General features: G+C 40.0%; 1 protein-coding gene across 3 annotated transcripts in view; it reads left to right on the top strand.

Annotated features, from left to right (window-relative positions):
* ptpn13 (protein tyrosine phosphatase non-receptor type 13) overlaps window positions 1-11,635 on the top strand; it is a 41,413-nt gene extending 29,778 nt beyond the window's left edge. For 2 of the 3 annotated variants that reach the window (XM_054612300.1, XM_054612299.1), the window contains exons 21-49: window positions 245-334; window positions 501-608; window positions 717-848; window positions 955-1,439; window positions 1,866-1,997; window positions 3,146-3,239; window positions 3,369-3,454; window positions 3,553-3,721; window positions 4,760-4,974; window positions 5,124-5,222; window positions 5,350-5,732; window positions 5,822-5,981; window positions 6,070-6,225; window positions 6,338-6,509; window positions 6,632-6,842; window positions 6,953-7,038; window positions 7,136-7,197; window positions 7,413-7,568; window positions 7,798-7,963; window positions 8,152-8,238; window positions 8,383-8,489; window positions 8,578-8,633; window positions 8,718-8,815; window positions 9,232-9,380; window positions 9,474-9,564; window positions 9,691-10,028; window positions 10,108-10,323; window positions 10,440-10,502; window positions 10,610-11,635. In XM_054612300.1, coding sequence (XP_054468275.1) covers window positions 245-334; window positions 501-608; window positions 717-848; window positions 955-1,439; window positions 1,866-1,997; window positions 3,146-3,239; window positions 3,369-3,454; window positions 3,553-3,721; window positions 4,760-4,974; window positions 5,124-5,222; window positions 5,350-5,732; window positions 5,822-5,981; window positions 6,070-6,225; window positions 6,338-6,509; window positions 6,632-6,842; window positions 6,953-7,038; window positions 7,136-7,197; window positions 7,413-7,568; window positions 7,798-7,963; window positions 8,152-8,238; window positions 8,383-8,489; window positions 8,578-8,633; window positions 8,718-8,815; window positions 9,232-9,380; window positions 9,474-9,564; window positions 9,691-10,028; window positions 10,108-10,323; window positions 10,440-10,502; window positions 10,610-10,687 — 4,445 coding nt within the window. In that variant the 3' untranslated portion in view covers window positions 10,688-11,635. The remainder of the gene's footprint in view (window positions 1-244; window positions 335-500; window positions 609-716; window positions 849-954; window positions 1,440-1,865; window positions 1,998-3,145; window positions 3,240-3,368; window positions 3,455-3,552; window positions 3,722-4,759; window positions 4,975-5,123; window positions 5,223-5,349; window positions 5,733-5,821; window positions 5,982-6,069; window positions 6,226-6,337; window positions 6,510-6,631; window positions 6,843-6,952; window positions 7,039-7,135; window positions 7,198-7,412; window positions 7,569-7,797; window positions 7,964-8,151; window positions 8,239-8,382; window positions 8,490-8,577; window positions 8,634-8,717; window positions 8,816-9,231; window positions 9,381-9,473; window positions 9,565-9,690; window positions 10,029-10,107; window positions 10,324-10,439; window positions 10,503-10,609) is intronic. The other variant, XM_054612302.1, reaches the window with a different exon arrangement.
* The last annotated feature ends 4,492 nt before the right edge of the window (window positions 11,636-16,127 follow it).

Raw genomic sequence — 16,127 nt, 5'->3', positions numbered from 1 at the left:
GCCTTTTCAGGCCCATTAGCCAGCAGTGCTAAAGTAGTTGCCCTTCAGCAACACTGTATGCCTGCCTGAGCTGATTAATAGTTGCAGTGTAGATATACTGATCCTCTCAGAATGGCCTGCAGTATATATACCTGTTAAATGAACCAGAATTACATTGAAATCAATCAGATATGACAGAGTATTAATGCATTAACTGTACATTCTGGTAAATATAACAAATGCCATGTGTCCTTGTGCTTCACAGATTCACTCAAGAAAAAGCTCATTGCCTTGCCATCTCCAGAGAAAGAGATCACGACTGTAAACCTGAAGAAAGATGTGAAATATGGCCTGGGTAAGGGTCTATGTGCATTTTCTCTGAAATAACAACTCCATTTCACACCGTCTCTGCTGACACTTCTCAGCTGTCAGATTTGAAAAGTATTCCTGAGATGTTTTGTGTTTGATTGTGTGTTTATGTCTTTACATCTTGTTTTTGCATGTGTGTGTGGGTTCTCTAGGGTTCCAGGTTGTTGGAGGGGAGAACTCTGGTCGGACGGACCTTGGCACCATCATTAGCTCCGTTACTCCTGGGGGTCCTGCTGACGTCAACGGCTCCCTCAAACCTGGTAGGCCAGTGTTTTGCTAAACTCTTCCTCTCGTATGGGTAGATTATGATGTTTTTTTTTAATGTCTGTTGTGCCAGCATGTGTGTCACAGTTGTCATGTTGATGCAGGTGACCGGCTGATCTCAGTGAATGATGTAAACCTAGAAGGGCTCTCTCATGCCACCACCATTGACATCCTCCAAAATGCTCCTGATGATGTTACTCTGGTGGTGTTGCAGCCCAAAGAGAGGCTCTACAAAGGTAAAATATATATTTTTTGTTTTGTTCGTCACGTACAGAGTGCATTAACAGTGTTTTTTCTTTTTCGTCCACGCTTACAGATCTTTTGTCTTCCTTGTTTTGACAGAATCTTCTTCAGGCTACGTTCCCTATCAAGCCAAGTCTGCATTAAAGGCACTGAACTCGGGCCAGAGACAAGAACTAGACTTTGATACCTCGTCAGAGGAGCAGGTGGGAACAGGAAGTCCGAGCCCTCCTCTCCACGATGCTGGCACACCGTCATCCACATCCTCCCTAGTCCACCAGAACCCCAGCCTCAGTTCTCAGGACTCCAGGACGAGCAGCGTTGCTAAAATCAGCCTGCCCCCTTCTAATGGAGTTCAGCAGTGCCTAGAAAGATCTACAGCCACTGCCACAGCTGCAACCGTTGCCCAACCTCATAGACCAGAACCTGACATGAGTTTGGATCCTGCGCCACCGGCTCTGCCACCCAAAACCAGAAAAGCTAAAGTGTCAGAAGCCCCCAAAGTTTCCGAGCACTCGGACTGGGGGGATTCAGACATGGATGAGGAGACCTATTCCAGTAGTCAAGAGCAACTCAAAGTCAAAAAGGTGCGGCCTTTGTGTTTATGAATTCATTGGTTTTATACATCACCCCACAGAGTAGTTGTCTACTCAAGAGATCTATGAATCAAAACAAAAGGCTGTTTTTTTTATCTTTGTGGAGCAAATATAAATTTAGTTTTTTTTTAATGGAACAGGATAAGAATGGTTCTTCCGCAAACAAGCATTACACTTTACCTTTCAGATGCTTGGCACAACAAACTGCCTGTCGTATATAACCTTTGCCTATCATTACATTTACAATGTCAATGCAAGGCACTTTGTTACCTGCATGTCATTCCCTGAATGTAATACCTGCTAATTTCTTCTCCACATTACCTAGTTCAGTTTCCTCACTCTCCCTTAATCCCCTTTTTCTCTCTGCATGTTCCAGCTTGTGATAATTCAACTTAATACCCTGTTCTCTGTTTGCAGGACTACATCATGGAAAGTTTAAATGGTAATGCCCCAGGGGTCAATAGTCTCTGTCCAGGAGAACTATTTGACGTTGAGCTGTCTAAAAAAGACAGCAGCCTGGGCATAAGTGTCACGGTACTGTTCGGCAAGGTTTTCATCCTCTCTTTGTTTTGCCCCCTTTCCCTCTCATCCTGTTGTCTCTCTGTGTTTATATATACTTTGCTTGGTTTGGTTTGCTTTCTTAATGCTGTATGTTGTCTGGAAGCTCCTGTGGAAATATTGTCCACCTAATCTTTTTTGCATGCGGTCTTCTTTTTTTAAATTTAAAAAATAATAATTTTACATTTTTTAAATAAAGTCACTCAGCATCTTTGGTACCTTCACAGTAAGGACCATAAACATTTTAAACAGGACTGGTTAGTGAGCTCTCTTTTGGCTTCCTACAGGTTTGCTGCTGCTCCTTACTGATTGACAATAACGCTCAATAACAAATCATGTGACTGTGTTTCATCTGACCAGGGTTGCTGTCAGATATCGGTGTTTTCAAATAATAACTGATTGAGAGTGTAACTGGAATTAACCATGAGATTCACATTAACAATACACCCATTATCAAGATCATTCATAACCAAATGGACACGGAATAGGACTTTATATTGTCTTTGATTGTTAGGATTTAACCAGTAATTTTTGTCAATAACATCACAGTGGAGGATTTTTTTCATTTTAACTCAATCATAATTGTGATGTGATAAAGGTTTTGTCAAAATTGCATTTAAAAACAAATTAAAATATGAAGGATATTTCTGATACACAGCCATATAGGTTGTCAAAGGCGGAAAGGGAGTATTATAGTTCATGACTTGAGGCTGTGGCATTTTTGAAAAGTAATGTTATTGCAAAGTTATTCCAAGAATGAACTTTTGAAGAATGAGCCTTTAAGTCACTTCTGTCTGACATGTGAATGACACAAGCTCGTCCAATGAAACAGACAGAATTGTCAGCTGATGGCATTTCTAAACAAAAGGCCACACCTACTCTACTTAAATCTAAGCCAGTTATTTTGTGTGCTGTTCACACGGCATCAACAAACACAGATCTCTTGTTAAGGGTCCACAAACAACAAAATCTATATGTCATTTTTATAAACCTGCAGTAAAGACAAAGCATTTATCATTTAAGCAATTACACCTGAAACGGAAAAAAAACTCCACGCCTCCCATCACCCCCCATAGAAAATACATAACAAACTACTTTCTCTTTGGCGGATTAGACTAAAAGGTGTTTTCATTTCTTAGGGAGGAGTCAACACGACTGTTCGACATGGAGGAATATATGTCAAAGCCATCATACCAAAAGGAGCTGCTGAGCTCGACGGAAGGATACAGAAAGGTGACCGAAAAAAATGAACTGTAACAAATAATGAAAATAGACTGAATTATGAACTGAAGTACAATTGGTGTCTTTATCTTTTTACACTCTTTCTGTGTCTTAACTGCTTTGTGTCTGTCCTGTGCTCAGGTGATCGTGTGATGGCTGTCAATGGAAACAGTCTGGAGGGAGCCACTCATCAGCAAGCAGTAGAAGCTCTCAGAGAAACTGGGCAGGTGAGGGATGACATTTACCACGAGCACCCTGCTGACAAGCTGTTTGATTGCTGCCCAGCTGGCCGCTAACACTAAAGTAAATCAATTTTCTCCCTCAGACAGTGCACTTGTTGCTGGAGAAGGGTCATCCTCCTGCAGACAGTGTCCTCGCTCCCCTCACGCCACAGTTAGCGCATTCAACTGCAGCCAGCAACCAAGACCAGACCAAGAATAAAGAGCAGCCACTTGAGGTCAAAGAAAAACCAGAGTACAGCTTTGTTACACCAGGTGAGGCGACAACACTGCACACAAGCAGGGTGATAAAAGTAACCCATTTAAATACACCCTAATGTGTCCATTAATCTTCTCAGTAGGCTGGGCACCTGTTTTCAGATCAGTGTATTTTTATTTTGGTTGCAAAATAGTGTGCCCCTATACCTTAAGCCCATCCTGCCTTGCATACATGTTAAGGAGTAAACAAAGAAGGTAATGGAAGTTAAGTAGGAAACACTGATCATTTAGCTCATATATTCTTTAACAGTGTTACACTTAGAAACTTTGCTCTCGTTAAACAAAGTAAGTTGTTGTTGGTAATCTCATTTGACAAGTAAATGAGCGTGTGTGTACAACCCATCAGCTGCACACTGCTGCCTATTTAGAGCTCAGTAGCTGGTTTGGATGTAGAAGAACATTATATTGCCTTAAAAGGAATAAAAAGTGCTGTGTCACATCAATCTGTTTATGAATTTGTATTTTTAGTGTTCGCCACAGACGCTGTTTCCTTGTTGATTAGTAACACAAAGTGTAAATTAAGTACTAATTAAAACTGTAATTTTCCACTTGTTTTGAGTAACTCAGACTGCTGAAGCCTCATTCGCCTCAATAGTTGAACCTCAGAAAGCTTTTTAATTCATCCTTACCCATCACTCAAATTTGGAATCGTTTCAACTCTTTTCGGCCATTTTGGAAAGGTTGAACAATTTAAACCACCAATAACGCTTTCAATGTACATAGGGGCTTGTAAGTATTGTATTAAAATATCGTTCTTCAGAACATGATACACCAATTGTCATCTTTATCCTAGTGTCAAAATTAAGCTTGAGATCAAACAGGTGCTATGGAGCAGCCTTTCCTAGTACATATCACATGTTACATATGATTGTACTATTTGTAATAGTAAATCCACCTTAAGTGTGTATTTCATCTCAAATTACTTCTTCCCTCTACTATCTATACATTCCTATCCTGTACAGGGTCAGAGGATCTAAGTCGGCCAAACCCAGGACACAACAAATAAATAGAACCCGAATGTCTTTCTTCCCACAGATAAGGTGTTTGACGTGCGCCTGCTGAAGAACACATCAGGTCTGGGCTTCAGTTTCAGTCGGGAGGAGAACATCCCTGACGAACCCCCCGGCTCCAGCATGGTGCGGGTCAAAAAGCTGTTTCCTGGCCAACCAGCTGCAGAGAGCGGTCGCATCCACGTGGGCGACGTCATCATGCGGGTCAATCAGACCCCCCTCAAAGGACTCTCGCAGCATGTAAGTAGGATATCTATGTGGTCGCAGCGTGTCAAAGATTCATATAAATGGTGATCAAGTTGGAAAATAATGTTAATTAATACCACAATTTATTTGGAACTTGTCCTGTCTCTCCTCTCATTGGTCTGTCCTCTCGTTCCTTCACATAGGAAGTGATATCAGCCTTGCGAGGAACAGGACAGGAGGTGAATTTGCTCCTCTGTCGACCTGAATATGGCGTCCTACCTGAAATGGACACTTCAGCTCTGGTGAGTCAGTAAATTAGTTTTTCTTTGTCTACCAACTGCACAGTAGTTTTTTGTCTTCCAACTGCTGTGTGGGCATTTCAAGTACCAATAATAGCTGGTAACTTAACTTGAACTGATTTCTTCCCAGACGCCCATGTCATCCCCCCGAAAAGAGCTGGTGACCCAACCAGAGTCCAGCCTGAGCTTCGGCAGGGCAAAATCTCCTCCGGTTACACAAGGCAATCGGAGTCAGGGCCTCGTGGAGGAAGCCCTGGAGAGGCTGCTGCTCAAAACCCCCGGCCGACACAACAGCTACAGCGACAGCACTGATGGGGACGAGGAGGTGGAAGAAGCCTTCAGCCCGAGCCCTGTGGAGCACGGCAGGCAAACCTGGGAGCGGAGTGTCTACCACACCCCGAGCAGCAACCTGGGGCTGGGACGCTACGACAATACTGGTCAACTGGACGACACCACCAACTCAGCGTTCTACTCCCCTAACCTGTCGATGACAAGATCGGACCTCAGCAAGAGGTACTTGAAGAAAGTTAAAATAATGCTCATGTCATCTGCATATTGTATTCTCTGATATCTCATAATTCTCTCTGTGGTTGTTTGGGCAGGTGTCCTCCATCCCCTGTGGCAGCTGATCTTGAGTCATCCCCCCTGCAGATGGTCTCCTCCCCCACTGCCCCAAGCCCAGACCCCCTGCCTCCTCCACTGCCTCTGCCCTTAAACCTCACCGTGTCCGGCAATGGACAGAACATGGAGGACTTTGTCCCGGTACGGAGGGAGGAAAAGAAAATTATTTTTTTAATGTATTCAGCCCAAGGGTAATTTCTCTAACTGAGATGTGTCCCTCTGTTGTTAGGAGGTAGAGCTGAAAACCTCCTTGGTAAAGTCAGAAAAGGGCAGCCTGGGCTTCACCCTCACCAAAGGTAATGATCACGGATGTTACATCCATGACATCGTCCAGGATCCAGCCAAAGGAGATGGAACTCTCAGGCCCGGGGACCGGATGATTATGGTACTAATACATCCTTATTCCCTTCTCTGGTCACAGCCTACAGTGTGTTTCAGCCTATGTTGTTGGTGCATTAAAGTAAATGAAGTATGAATGGTTTGTTTTCCATCTCCAGGTGAACAACACAGATGTGAGCAACATGGGCCACACCGAGGTGGTCGATCTGGTGCGCGCGGCCCCTCGTGTGGTTGACTTGGTGGTGGGGAGGGTCCTGGAGGCCCCCAAGCCCCTCATAGAAGCCCACCTGCTGCCTGACATTGACTTCAAGGGCAGCCAAGAACCACTGGGTAAAAAAAAACAGCCCTCATGAAAAAACATGTCTGGCACTTGTCATGGGTCTTGTAAGATTTCCCAGATGCTGCATCAAAAAGTCAAGTCTTGATTGTTTCACTTTTTGTTCTATCACCAGGTTTGGTACTGGATGGAGGCTGTGACAGCATATATGATGTCCTGTTTGTGAAAGACATTGTTCCCGGTTCAATGGCCTTTGAGGAGGGAAGCCTGAGACAACTTGATCTAATCCACTACATCAACGGTGCTCCCACGCAGGACTTGACTCTCAGTGAGAGCACCAGACTGATGGACCTGTCCCTCGACGACCTCACACTCAAAGCTACAAGGTAGTCTCAAAAAGAATGAAGTGTGTAGCCTGTGTGGAATTTTTTAATGTCGATATTGATTTAAATGGCATTACAACAAATATTTTATTATTTTTTTTGTTTCCTAAAAGGGATGGAAAGCCTGTTTCTCCCGGGCAAAAAAGCGTCTCTTTTCTTAACAACAATGTTAGCCCCAAGGTTTCCTCCAGCATGAACGGTATGTTGCAGATCTTAAAGGCATCACCTATTAAAAACAAAAATGCTGATTGTGTCTATTATTTTGCATATAATTTCAACTTTGCTTTCTGTTTCAGGGTTTCTTAAAGGAGAAGATCTAAGAGATACAGAGCGTCTAACAGCACTTTGTCCTTTAGAGGTAATTTTATGAATACATTTTTATTTCCTTGCTCTTAATTCCATGTTGTGCTTTGTTTCTGCAATCAGAGACCATTCTAATCACAATAATATTGTGACTATTCTGATTTCTATTATCAAGCTAACCTTAATAGCTACTTCACGACCAAACCTTTGTCTACTAAAGTATTGAACACGGATCAAAGTATGATAACACATTTATTGATGAATATGCAGGAGGAGATCATACATCTGGATCTGGAGAAGCTGCAGTCAGGAGGTCTGGGTTTCTCTGTGATTGGAGGGGAAAGGGGAATCTTTGTTAAGTCCATCACACTGGGAGGAATAGCAGAGTCATCAGGCAAACTGCAAGTGGGAGACAGGCTGCTGAAAGTGAGTTATGTTTGACATCTGCTGCTCAGAATTTAAGATCGTATTGATAAATGTACCTTTGTAAAACCAGATTTAATGCATATTGTTCATTTACTGTTAAAATATCTGCCAAATGCATTTAAAAGCTGACCTCTGGCCACACTATGAACAAAATAACAAATACTGCAAAACGTACAATCTGCTAAACATGTTTTCTGTAATGTTGCATCCTTTGTGATTTTTCTTGCAGGTGAATGAGGAACTAATGACCGGTGTGTCCCACACCAAAGCTGTCACCACCATCCGTAAAGCTAAAGGCCTGGTACATCTTATAGTGTCCAGACCACCAGACCAGAAACCAAATACATACCTGGCCTATCTGCCCATCAACTCTGACAAGTGCAATGGAAACACAGGTACAAGCAGAGACGCAAAACATGAAATCTCTGTGTGTTTTAGAAAAGTTTGATTTCGTCTGATTTTGTCTCTTAAATCATTAACAAAGATGTAACTGTACACTATTTAAAATAATATTGTGTCATTATGATTAATAATCTGACCTTTCTCTCTGCACACACCCTACTCTCCTTCATGTTGTGTTTAGATCTGAGTGAGGACAGTGGAGCAAAGACTAAGTTCTTAACTCTCCGGGACGAGATGAAAGCTGCCGGCCCTCCCATACCACCAATAGGTAATATAATACAGGCTAGAAAATGTACCGAAAATCTCTGTTTGTTGAATGTTGTTTGATTTTACTAACAAGATTAATAAAGTTGTATATCAAATAATTAAATGTTTAACTTCACAAACTCGACTAAATTCTCTTGTTTCACAGACTATGAAAATGATCCACTGGGACACAGAGGAGAGACGGAGCACAGCGCAGAGCTTTCAGAGGACACGGACTGTGATGGCTCTTCTCTACCTGAAGACTCCCCTGAGGTACAAATCAAATCCATCTAACTTGATGAAACATTGAAGCTATATGCAGCATAAGTTTAATATATCTTTTTTTTATTATTCAAAATAGAGTTCCAGGAAAGTGGAATGGCAAGAGGAGAACGTTGACGATCCGAGGAATGAAAAGTAAGATTTTTCTTTTTGGGTATACACTTAGGACTGTGAATATGTTAATAAAAATCTCACTGGTTATGTTCTTTGAATCAACAGCTATCTGCAAATGAGTGCTGGACAGCCAGAGGAAGATGAAATCACATGGGGAAGTGATGAACTGCCAATTGAAAACATGAACTCCAAATCAAGAGATGGTAAGAGAAACTTTAGATCTGATATCTGAGTCTAAGATGTGAGTTAAAGTGACATGTGATATGGGAATTTCTAAGTAAGGGTTGGCAAATTAGATCACGATTTCAATATTTAATGCATTTAGTGCAGTGAGAATGTAGTCTATAATGAAGAGGACTTAACAGGGCAAACATTTTACATTATGTGTTTTCACATTTCAGATTTGTCTTCACTGAAAAAAGTTTTTGGGCCATTAGTTTTGTAATTTTGAATCATGGTTGTTAATTCTTCTTTAACTGTTTCTGTCTGTCTGTCTGTCTGTGTGTGTGTGTGTGTGTGTGTGTGTGTGTGTGTGTGTGTGTGTGTGTGTGTGTGTGTGTGTGTGTGTGTGTGTGTGTGTGTGTGTGTGTGTGTGTGTGTGTGTGTGTCCCCCCTCCAGACGGGCCAATCATCACAGAGGATGAGCTGACCTCTTTGCCCCTCGTCAAAGTGGTCCCTGATGGCCAGTACACAGGACCAAAGCTCAACACTGTGGTCCGCATGATGAGGGGGCTTCTGGAGCAGAAAGTCCCGCTTCAGGAGTTTGATGTAAGGATCTACTTTGAATTTTCAATGCCTGTGAATTAATTGCAATTCATTAGATTTTTCTGAACACCATTTTCTGTTTTTTCTTCCTGGCAGAATCTTCAGAATCTGCAGCCGCTGGACGACTGTTTAATAGGTCAGACGAAGGAGAACAAGAAGAAGAACCGCTACAAGAACATTGTTCCTTGTAAGAAAAGTCACAAATGTGTTATTTGTACAGGAAACAGGAAGTATTTCCGATACATTTAGATCCTTAAAATGTTGGACGTAATTTAAAAAAAAAAATGTTCTTCTATGTACAAATCTCTTCCAGTTGACACGACTCGAGTTGTGCTGGGCAAAGACGGTGGCTACATCAACGCCAACTTCATCAAGATGCCGGTGAAGGATGAGGACTACATGTACATCGCATGTCAGGGACCCTTACCCACAACTCTGGGTGACTTTTGGCAAATGGTCTGGGAGCAGAAGTCTAACGTGATCGCCATGATGACCCAGGAAGTGGAGGGAGGGAAAGTGAAATGTCAGCGTTACTGGCCGGACACACCGAGGACAGCGGAGATGGTGGACGACAGGTTACAGGTCACGCTGATCAAAGACCAGTACCTCGACAACTTTGTCATCCGACTCATCGAGGTCAAAGATGTCCAGGTTAGTTTATAAACAAATTAGAAGCGTTTCTACACTTTTAAAAAGACACTTTAACTTCAGAGTTTTTCTCCTCCCTCAGACCAATGAAATACAGCGAGTGACTCATCTTAACTACACGGGATGGCCGGACCACGGGACGCCCTCACAACCCGAGCAGCTGCTCACATTTATTTCCTACATGAGGCACGTCCATCGATCGGGGCCGATAATATCACACTGCAGTGCCGGCATCGGTCGATCGGGAACCCTCATCTGTATAGACGTGGTGCTGGGTCTCATCAGTAAAGACTCCGATGTAAGCAGACGATCTTTATCTTATTGATTTTATATGTTGTTTATAAGGAAGCTTCTGTTTTTTTGTCTCTTTTTTTTGTTAAGCTTGATCACAATCTAATAAACACTTTTTTATAGTTTGATCTTTCAGATGTGGTAAGGAACATGAGACTACAGAGACGGGGAATGATCCAGACAGAGGTGAGTTTTAATGTTTGATTTAAGTTTCAGATAGCTTCATTCTGAACTGTTCTGATTCGACAGTTCTGTTCTGATTTTCCCTTCTTTTTTTTTTTTTTTTTTTGCAGGACCAATATGTTTTCTGCTATCAGGTGATCCTCTATGTTCTCAGATGCCTTCAAGCAGAAGAAAACATCTCTGGATAGTAGCCATCATGTAGAGGTTGTTGGGACTGTTTCACAGAGCAAAACAAAAATGGAGGAGAGTTGACAGGCAGAAATTGCCAAATTACACTACATGTTTTTATAAAATGCCTTAAAATATCCAGTTCCTTGAGTACATCCTTTAAAGAAGTCTATATTTTTATGTTTGCTTTTTGAGTTCTCTCTCTCTCTCTCTCTCTCTCTCTCTCTCTCTCTCTCTCTCTCTCTCTCTCTGTCTTTGGCTGCTACTCCCGTTCGATGCATTTACGAGAACTGCTGATTGTAATTTCTTATTGTCACCTACAAGAGAACACTAATGGGTTTTTTTTTCCAGATTCTTGGATTTTCTAAAAATAATTATGAAAGTGATCAGTGATTTCCTATTTTATGTGGAACAAAATTGTACTTGTGTATTATTTTGAATCCTATTTTGATGCTGGAACATGCCTTGACAGAATACTATGTCAGTATTTGCTTTGTAAATCTATTATACAGTAATTGCTTACTGCCTGAGGTAAATGATGAAATTAAAAGTGTACATATTCATCTCCTGAAAATTAAACTGCATACATTTTAAATGTTATGTGGAGGAAAGTTTTATTTGAAAGTTTATTTTGTAAAGTGCGTAAAAAGGTTGGCATCACTTTCTAAACTTAATATATAGACACATTAACCTAATTAATCTTTTCCAAGCAATTACACAACATAAACACATACATATACACAATATAAGTTACTGTACAGAAATGCAATAATGAAAATTGTAATGTTACATTTTCGCTGAGGCTGCAGACAAGTGTTAACTTCTCATATTTGGAGCTATAGTTTGCCATGATGATCTGACAGTCAATACAAAGATTGAACATTTTAACCTTATTATCGTATCATTTTGCCCGGTTATTGAATTGAAATTCATATTTTACAGGTACTAATGTTACTGTGTCTTTCACATGTGTGTAGTCATTAAACATGATTGTCCTAAATTAATGAAAACGAACCCCTGAGCTGTCTGATGGATATCTGCTGCACTAATAGGTTGTTTTTTACCAGATTCACTACCACGTAAAAATAATCCTGGAAATATTGCAATGTGTCCAAAACTGGAGACACCTTTTCCTAGAAGGCCGGGATATATCTGAAAATGAGAAACATGGAAAAAGGCACAATTTAGTGGCACTTATATACATAAGCTGTAATGATAACATTGACATTGTTAGGTTTTTGTGGGTTGCTGCCCATGTTGGAGTTGATGGGAATGAAAAGGCAGATGAAGCAGCAAAATGAGCTTGAAGTAGGGAATAGTCACATCAACTTAAATATAAGTAAATCAGTGTAAAAATACAAAAAATATGTGGCAGAATGAATAAACAAAGAAAGTAAAGGAAAATATATATATATATATATTTTTTTAATAAGCCATTCGTTACATGGTCTGGAGGACCGAATAGGAAAGTGTGAATACTTTAGAGAAGAAGAAACAGTGGCCAATGTTTTATTATATCGGCTCAGAGAGATGTTGTAAGTGTTGATGTCTGTCTGTCTGTCTTGTATGTATGTCTGTCCGACAGTCAACCAATCAGAGGCAACGAGTACTAGCCAATCAGAGGCAGAGTAGGGGGCTGCAGGGTTTGTTTACGTTTTCAGGAATGCCGGACACCATGGACGTTCACTTTTTGGCGGATGGTAAGTCAGTATATTGTAACTTGACTTTCTATTTTTTAATATGTCTAATGGAAATGTGGATATTCCCAACGTCCTCATATTTGTCCTCTGTCACTGTGCCTTTGAATTTGTCCTGGTTGGTTTGTTTCTAGTTTGTTATTGTCGGTGACTTCTTGTTATTATTATTATTAGTCCTCTCTAGTCATGGAATCACTTTAAAAAGTGTGTGGGCTCACTTTACTGTTAACATGTGTGTTCCTTTCAATGCAAATGCATCTATATGTAATTATGTAAAAAGAGAGGTGTGTGTAACTTAACAGGTAACAGCAGTAGTAAGTGTAACTCCCTCATTAATGAAGGCCAATGCAAAATAATAAATAAAAACAAGATTATTGTTGAAACTTTTTACGTCTTTATTTTATTTATTTTTTTGCATGAAATGCTGAAGAGTTGTATCTACAGTAGTGTCATATTTCCTATGTTTAAATGAAGTCTTATACTGTTGCAATGTGTTGTATTGTATGCACCATTCATCCTGCCCCATTCCTTAAGTGTGTAACGTACTATAAACAGTTTCTGATTCTAACTCAAGAGTATCGATAAGTATCAGTATCGACATTGGTATCTATAAAATCCTAGCGATATCCCATCCCTACCTATTGCATATTATATTTTGCACTGCCATTTTAAAAACTGAATGTAATCATGGGTCTAGGTTAGTCTAACAATCAGTGTAAGTCTCAAATGATTATACAAGGGGCACAATAACAGTGTGTTTTTGCAGTGATTGCAATGGAGTTCAACCATGCACCTTATCTTTTATCAATTAGTTGTTCATTTGAACCCCCTTTTTAAAGTACCCTCCCTTTCATTATACACTGCGGGTATTCCCCAAATATTCTTTAAATAGTCCTTCCTTTGTGAAACAACATATTAAAGTGTGTTTACACTGGGACACGGTTCTGTCAACCCCAATTTATATACATGGAAGTTATTCAGATGTTCAGTATCTGTCTACAGTGTGTACTCTAACTCCTACCATACTTTCCTGTGGCTGTGGCTCAGTGGAGAGCAGGGTCGTCCCCCAATCAGAGGATCGGTGGTTCGATCCCTGGCTCCGGCAGTCCATGTCGATGTGTCCTTGGGCAAGACACTTAACCCCAAATTGCTCCCTGCGGTGTATGTATGTGTATGAATGTTAGTTAGGGTCCTGATGGTCAGGTGGCACCTTGCATGGTAGCCCCTGTCATCAGTGTATGAATGGGTGTGAATGGGTGAATGATTAGTAATGTAAAAGCGCTTTGAGTGGTCGGAAGACTAGAAAAGCGCTATACAAGTACAGTCCATTTACCATTTACCATTCCTGTGTTTGTCAGACTGCTCGGTGGACTTCTCAAGTTCTACAAATCCCTGTGACCCACAGTGCCGCTCAGTTCATGCACGTTGGCTGGACCCTGCACAACATGATCATGATTATTGCATCTCATCATGTTCATCTCTGCAGCATATGGAGTGTGATGCAGTGACACATTCATAACCATGGACTCAGGATTATTGGACAAGTTAAAACCTGGAGATGAGATCATGGCAGATCAAGGATCGTCCATAAAAGATTTGTTGTTGCATGAGAGGCAGGTTAAATTGATAATGCCGTCGATCACACTGGAAACGTTGAGAGAGCAATCAGATGTTTGAAGGTTTACAAAATATTATCACAAACTGTTTCGAATAACATGGCTCCTAAAATGAACAAGATTCTAAGAATCTGTTCTGCTCTTGTCAATTTAAGGTAAGATGTCATCCGTGACTCACATTGAATAAGGCTGTGATCAACATAAGTGTACTTAATTTACATGGTTGTCAAGCAGGACAAAAGAAACAAACATATAAAAATGTATGGGAACAAAACATGTAGGGATTTGTGGATTTTGTTTGAACATCTTTCCATGTTTTATATTTATATTTCATAGTTTTTATTATATTTATTTACATTTGTTTAAACCTTTACAACTTGTTTTGTTTGAAACATTACATTGGAAGATGTAGATCAATAATTACCCCTAGCTACTTGTAAAATCACCAGCTTTTTTGAATATGACATGTGACTGTTTTGTACTTTTCTTACTTTTCTTACTCATTTGCAGTAAAATATACTGTATCAAAAATGTTGTCTTTCTCTTCATTCTTAAAACAGAAACGAAACAACTCTGCAGGCATGTTTTAACGTGATATTGAAATAGTTTATTTACACATCCCAAAGATTTAAGAGATGTCATTCTGATTATTTTAATGTAGGCCATGGCACACATTTATTGTCATATATTTCTTTTAGCTTAAAATGTCCTCCAGTATATTCATCTACAAGCCAAGGAAGTATACACCAGAAGTAAAAAAAAAAAAAAAACTCTCAAGGGCTTTAAATAATCCCTCAAAAAGATCAGAAGTATCGCTGACTTTAGACCTGTGCAAAACAATTTAAGTAGTTTTTTAATTTAAAATATATATCCCCTACTACGGGGCTTTCTGCTGCTGCTGCTGCTGCTGCTGCTGCAGCTCTCCATCCACTAGTTTGTTATCAACTTTATTATTATAGAAACACCTTTTACACACACAAAAGTCCAAACATGACACATGACAATAAAAACATGACAATAAAAACCTGTGCAATACATTACACATTACACTGTGCAATAATAATTAAAATAGTTAAAATAGTTGTTGTTTTTCTGTCTGTAAATATAATATTTCTACTGGGTTTTTTTTTATTGCTTATTTATAATACTTGTTTGTTGTTTTTTTTTTTTTTTTTTTTTTTTATCTTGTCTTTCTTTACTATGTCTCTTGTGTGCACTTTACTCTACCCTGCTGTAAGCCTGCAAATTTCCCCGCTGCGGGACTAATAAAGGATTATCTTATCTTATCTTATCTTATTTTATCTAAACAATTTACATATATCACAAATTTACTGTATATAATCTCACTCACGCACACGCATTCATGTGCGTCATTAATAGCCATGGAAACAGAACGTTGAGGGTGATATAAAGAGCTGCAAGCCTTTCCAAACTATCATTTGCACTTTGACTTGACAAGTTCACCTGTGGCACCTGAAAAGTTGAAATTTTGGATACTTGATTGCTTCAAAAACAACTTCTAGAGAACAAACTGTTGGAGAACTGACTTGAAGAACTAAACTACAGCAAAATCTACCTGCTGAAAACATGTCTTCTGCTGGACCCCCTGTGGTGGAGCACCTGCTGACCAGATTCAGACTGTGGATCAGCAACTTTGCTGGTAAGAAATAAATTAATTTCATGCCAAATGTATTTATTAATGCTCCTAAAAAAACTTTGAAGGGGAAATCTGTACAAAATTACATTTAAATATGCTAAATTGTTGAATATAAGGAGAAATAATTTATATAATGTTGGTTGGCATATTAGGAAAAATCAGCTTTTGCTGACATTTGACGTTTTCTTGGTGTAAAACAATAATTATATGGTAAGACTGGATTGTTTTGTGGCGGGACATGTGTGGAATGTGTCAACAACTGTGTAGCATTTTGAAAACACTGTTGTTTTTGTTTGAGGGCATCAAATTTTCCAAATTAGTGGTCAAAATTTCAGAAAAAAGATGGCGCCCGAGACATATTTCGAATGTTGCAAGAAAAAAAAGCAATTATCTGTCACCCTGGAGATAATGGAACCTTTAGGCGCAAACGTCACCACGTCACCGGGTGCAGGTTTAGAAGAAGGGCGCTATTTACGCACAGGTTGCTGCT

Source organism: Anoplopoma fimbria, chromosome 14 (assembly GCF_027596085.1).
Source record: "Anoplopoma fimbria isolate UVic2021 breed Golden Eagle Sablefish chromosome 14, Afim_UVic_2022, whole genome shotgun sequence".
Classification (NCBI taxonomy): Eukaryota; Metazoa; Chordata; class Actinopteri; order Perciformes; family Anoplopomatidae; genus Anoplopoma; species Anoplopoma fimbria.
This window is presented reverse-complemented; position numbering and strand designations above follow the sequence as displayed.